General features: G+C 43.0%; 1 protein-coding gene across 1 annotated transcript in view; it reads right to left on the bottom strand.

Annotated features, from left to right (window-relative positions):
- Positions 1 to 5,626, bottom strand: part of gli2a (GLI family zinc finger 2a) — a 65,115-nt gene extending 59,489 nt beyond the window's left edge. Inside the window, 2 exon segments of the mRNA XM_034693153.1 lie at positions 5,511 to 5,598; positions 5,600 to 5,626. Coding sequence (XP_034549044.1) covers positions 5,511 to 5,598; positions 5,600 to 5,626 — 115 coding nt within the window.
- Positions 5,627 to 6,000: the final 374 nt, after the last annotated feature.

Consider the following 6,000-nt stretch of genomic DNA (forward strand, 5'->3'; position numbering starts at 1 on the left):
AACTTGCTTAAAATTCCTCTGAACTCCTGGTTGGATTTCCTAGCAGTTTCTCTGCTTACTTGTTTCAAGTAAACATAAGAAAGGAGCGCAGGGATCTTATGTTTAATTCAGTTTAAAATAATGTAAGAGAAGTCATGATAATACATGTATTGGAGTAATTATGCTTCAAAACCCTCGTGAACAATCGCTACCATTCACTTGGGGGGAGGCAACTGCAGTTCTCTTGTTCTCGTATGTAGGCCAGACCTTCTGTGATGAGAGCAGCCTGCAGTGCGTGATGATGAAGGCTGCAACTTCAGTGAGCAGGAGTAGGCTCAGAAAATGGAAATTAAAAAACAAGTCTGCTTTTACTTAGCATAACTTATCTTTACATCCAGGTTCAGCCTGGCAGAGAAAAAACTGAAAGACAGACTGAGAGAGATGCCACAACAAAAGCCATCTTTACTGTCACATCCTCAGACAGGCTGGTATGATATGTTATGAAGAGTTCAGCACAATTTTTGTGTGTAATCTAATGATGTCAGACTCTTTCTCTTTAGATCACCAAACATAGACATTAAATCAAGACTCTCTTTGGCATCCCACAATAATGCACAAACTGTCTCCATTTATAATACACAGTAAAATACAGGGTCCCTCAGAGGGGGCTAGATTCAAAACAATCAAGCATGTTGAAAAACATGAAGATCTGCACATCAAAACGTCACTATGTGCACAATAAACCCTTCAGAATGAGAGTCCTGGTTTGCAGATCTTTATGTTTTTGATATCCACCTTAAAGCGCCCCAAGTGTTTGAAAGTATTTCCACCGCTAAGCTACCTATAGTTATTCTGGTTGGTTACTGTATTCGCAAAAATTAAATGGATATGACTAAAGTACAAAATTCTAATTAAATTTTTTTTAATGGCATGATTTTTTGTCCCTTTTGGCATGCCGTCTTTAAGTTGCTGCAGGTGTCTTCCTGCTTCCTGTCTTGATGAAAAATAAGACAACACTGCAACTTGTAACTGTCCTGAAATCCAAAACATTGGAATTTTAACGTTATTAAAAGCAATTAAAAGGGCCATGCATTCTTTGACCCATACATTACATCCCATCACTTCTATGCTGGATGGTGGGCCCGCTGCATGAAGTCTCTTGAGTGAGTCTCCTACAGCACACTTCAGGTTACCTTGTGTGTGATGCCTTAGTGTTTGATGACTATGGAACAACAGTGGTCTATACTTGAGCTACACTCCCTTTCCGAGCAGGTATTACTGGGAATATGTCCAGTCAAAGATTAAGGGACATGCTGCCCGAAGAAGTCACAATACCCAGATGTACAAGATGACACTGATGAAGCAGGAAGTTTGCAAATAGAGAGCTGAAAAATTGTCATTCCGGGACAGAAACACAATCACTCTCTCTGTAAGTCATTCGGGGACAGCAGCTATAGACCCTGACAGGAAAATAAACAACATTAGACTTGTCAATAAGCTTTCCTGTAAGCTTGTTGCTTTCAGATCTTCTCAAGTATCAGTGAAGGCATTATTGATACGCCTTTACAAAAATGTTACTGTAGATGACACCTGATAGAGCAGATTCTTTAAAAACACAGTGGATCTGCACTGAGGGCCGGTAAAAATGAAATCCATGACATGTTTGGAGGCTCCAGGAGCCAAGGGAGCTGTTTCTTGTATGTCCAGCCTTGTAACTCGAGCTATTTTTCCTGTTTAAAAAGGAAAAATAGAAAAAGTCACTTCACACTTAACTCACTGTGCACGCTCAGTGGACAAAACTTAAGGCATCAGGGGATGAATTCTCTGATCCTTTCAACTGAGTTGAAGGCCAAGGAGTTAAACCGAAAAGGGGCAAAGGGGGTCCAGCATGAATGCGGTCATCCCTGCATACCCAGACCACTGAGCCCCCACCAACCCCCTCCTCCACCTCTTATCCGTATGTGGAACCACAGCAGCGTAGAGAGCCCTCATTTAGGTGCATAGAAAGAAAGGCAGAAATCTCTTTCTCAGGAAGATTAGTGGCTGTCCCTTTGGAGTAGGCCTGTGGACAGGGAGGAGCTGCGAGAGGCGGGGCTCTATTTTTCTCTGGGACATTTTTCTCTGCCAGGGGGGGCCGTGACCTGCTCCAGACACCCTCCTGAAAAAGAACCTATATGCATGGTGAGACCTCGGCAGAGACCCTTCAAGACTCCCCCATGAAGGCCATGATTAACACACTGCTTGTTATCGCAAAGCTACGCTCCATGCAAGGCTAATTATACCAGACCTCTCTCCTCCATCCTCTACCAGTGTCCACTCCGAGTGCAGCATGCAGCTTACCAACTTTCATGGGGAACAAATGGGGGCTGGGTGATTTAACGCTGTGTTCTTCTTAAAAGAAGAAAGGCAGCAAGTGTTGACAAAGGTGAGGACATATTTGAGTTCCACTCCACGTTCTCCTTAGATATATCATACATATAACCATCTTTGGACCGTATGTTTTGTGTACCAAGAACATCAATCTTTGTAGGAAGTACAGCCAACTCTGAAAATGATAAATATAACACAGAAATAATCAGAGAGATGCCGAGCTTGTCTGCTCCACTGGCCTCGTACAGTCAACAACAAAGTGAGAAATGATAGAAAATTTTCTTCTGCACACTTTGAGCGTGTGATGAAGGCTTGAACACAAAAAGTTGGCGGATCTACGTTTGAACGGCTGGTCTTTTGAGCCAGTTTGAGCGTACATGCTAGTCGTTGGTGTGAAGTGGAGAGGAGGAAGGGGGGGTGCATCAATCACAGGTATTCCTTTGAAACCATGAGATGTTTTACGGTCCTGGTAGCGGGCACCTAATCTGAACACATGTTACGCTGACATGGTAAAGCACAAGCCGACACAGACTCGTAAATCCCGGAGCCTTGGAGTCAGGTTGCAAGGGCCGAACTTGTGGAAGCATGCCCTGTGGCTGCGAGACAGATGCAGGCTGTCACACAATATGTGGGTGCCCATTTAAAACCATTAACAAGGCCCTGAAAGAGGCCTGATTCTTATCACATGGACTTAACTGGACCTGAGCTCTTGTTCCAGCATCCCTCTTTCCTCAACTTCCTCTTGGACCCTGAAAAATACTCTCCATTAGTGGACCAGACACACTTCCATTCTGTCTCAACACTCGGAGACAAGTTCAACAGGGCAAGGCATGTCTCTATGAAACACAAGCAAAGTGAGCTCTCATGAAACAGGTTATGAGAGTCACTGCCAGATGACACAACGGATTAGGGGGAACAAGAGGTTCTCAGGATGTTTCTGCTTAAGTTACACTGCTGTGTTTCAGCCTGTTCTCACTCTGAAGTCAACAAATATGGACTTTTACTCCACTGTGTCTGTTCATGACAAATCAGGCTTTCAATATCTCCATAAAAGCTCATCTGGACTTATATTAGATGCTTCAACTACCATTGCCATAAGGGATGATGAGTCGTGTAACTTAGTACAAAGACTTTATGCTGTACAAAATATGGATGCAGTTTTAGGATGTGAGCCCAAAGATGCCGGTCACCAAATTGGAAATGTTGACTTCAGCTAACCTCCATCAAATCTAAAAACCAGCAAAGAGGTGAAGTGGAGGTTATAGACTAGACGGCTGGTATGTTGCTGTGACAGTCACACCTGTCAGTCAAATAGGCCGCGCCCCCAATCAAGACCAACTAAGCACACCTGTTAGCCTTTACATAGTTAAAACAGAGGGGTTTTATTTAAAAAAAACAATCCCTGTGTAAGCTTGTATTTTATGGGCACATCCTTGGCTTTTAGACAGAGGCCTCAAGAGGACACTCAAGGAACTACAGTTTTTTGCACTTTTGCATTGGCTGTTTTTTTTGCTGTTTGGAAAAGACCAATAAAGGTTAAAGAGGGTGGTGGTTGCAATGGATTGGTCAAGGGATGTCTTACACGCAGGAGATGAGGGTTGAGCTCTGTACGTAATAATATCTTAATGGACCTAAACATGTGTTGGAAAGGTCTAAGAAAGGTTTGAAAGAAGAAGAAACAAGAGGTTATTGTAATGGACTCCAAACTGATGTGTGAGATGTGATATTTCAAACATCCTGTGGTGAAAAAAGCACAAGTGTTGCTGTTTTCTTTTAAAGCTCAAAAAAGTGATGTTTTGACTACTTAACTCCATTTCAAACACCACAAAGGCTGAATAAAAGAGGACCTTAAAGTAAGCCAGTTTGTGACACTTTGCAAAGAATGTTTCTGAGCTTCTTGATTATTCACATTCGTCCCATATTACTGATTCCACATGCATACTAATTTGAGAAAAGGTTCAAATAAAAAAGGAGTAAACAAAAACCAACGCTGGGCATTTAAACTTTCTAATGTCATACCAGTGTCCTACTTTATCTGTCGCCTCTGTGTGAGGATGCGAGGGTTGCGATGGCAGGCCACCAGGCCCTTCATTAAACTGTAAAACAGCTTGAATGGTTTGTTCCTGCAGCGGCCCCTCAGATGATGCCAGTGTGTCTTCCTGAGGGGTTTGAGTGTCCACCAGCAGACTCCAGCAGCAGGCATTAGTAATTTATAACCGCAGATACCTCAGAGGTCCTCAAACCTCGTTATGATGAGTTTTCCTCACACATCCACTAATGAAAACATGAGCTCTCATCTTTTAATGATGACCCCTTTGTAGTGGGAACCTTGCACATCCTGCACCTCTGCGTTACCTCACCAGCACAATAGCCCCTGATGGGTGCACACTACTTTTACAGCAGTGGAAGGTTATGAATGAAACCCCCGCAGCCTACATGACACACAATGGTCCTCCCTGTGTAAATGAATGAATAATTCATGCCATGGCAAGCACAATATTATCTTATATTTATCGCTGCTGTTTGAAAAACTTGTGTCCTCTTTGTGGAGATGCCAGGGAGGGCGCTCTGAAACGTCCTACTTTCTCACCCTGCATCTCTAAACAATTAATGCTCTTAGCTCCTCTCGTGGCAGGCCACCAAGCCCATCATTAAGCAGAGATACGCTAAAGCCACAATGTCATACGACATCTTCTTAGCATTCAAAGGTACTGTCTTCATCCCAGCCTTTATCCAAGGCCTCTGGTACACCATGTTGTCCAGTGCTATGCCAGCCTCTTTTAGTAATTCATGAAATTTACACTTGGGAGGTGAGAACAAGGTCTTTCGTCCTCATTATAACATTTTTTCATCAGCCATTCTCTGACATCTCTGAAACATGCAGCCTCCGTCTCTTGGTCTAATTCTTTTATGTGCCACCCAGCTTCTTATGCGAGTAGCCATAGTGTTTGAGTCCATTACACCACCAAGTTCACGATGCTACCAAACAAACAAGCCATAAAGTTATCCTATATCGTACTAGCTTTAACGGAGAAACTTTCATCCAGCTTCTCTGCCGTTAACTAAATTACTCTGCAGCTGTAATGTTTGCTGTGCATCCTCCTGTATCAGTATCTACCGTCAAGAGTGAATAAGAAAGGAGGGTTGAAAAGCAGCTGTACCTCTGGTCAGAGTGGTGGGCGAGGGCTTCTTTGGGATTTCCGAGAAGCTGCTTCCATCCAGACCTGAACTCTTACACTCCTTCTTCTCCTGTGGCTGTTGGAGCCGAAGTCTCCATGCTGCTCTTCAAGTTCTGTCACCACCTTCGGAAACACAAGAGAATCGATTGTTAGATAAAATATCTGAGGTTTGCAATGACCATGCAGAAAAAACAAGGAATGGATTTATGAAATTTCAGCAGCCACAAAGAGCAGCAAAATCATGAGCGACCATCATTGTGCCAAAACAAAATGATCATACACAACAGCATAGTTGACCAACTTTAACCTTGTTAATGTCAGAAAGATTCACCTTTATTTCACATTGAGGATAAACCTCAGAGTTTAATGTCTAAAGGGAATGAAAGTTTCCCTTTATTATCGTAGGAGGTAAACTGAAGTGTATTCTCTGATTACATTGCAATTTCTCCATGGTGCGTGGGTGTATTTATCC

This window comes from Notolabrus celidotus, chromosome 10 (genome assembly GCF_009762535.1).
Source record: "Notolabrus celidotus isolate fNotCel1 chromosome 10, fNotCel1.pri, whole genome shotgun sequence".
NCBI lineage: Eukaryota > Metazoa > Chordata > Actinopteri > Labriformes > Labridae > Notolabrus > Notolabrus celidotus.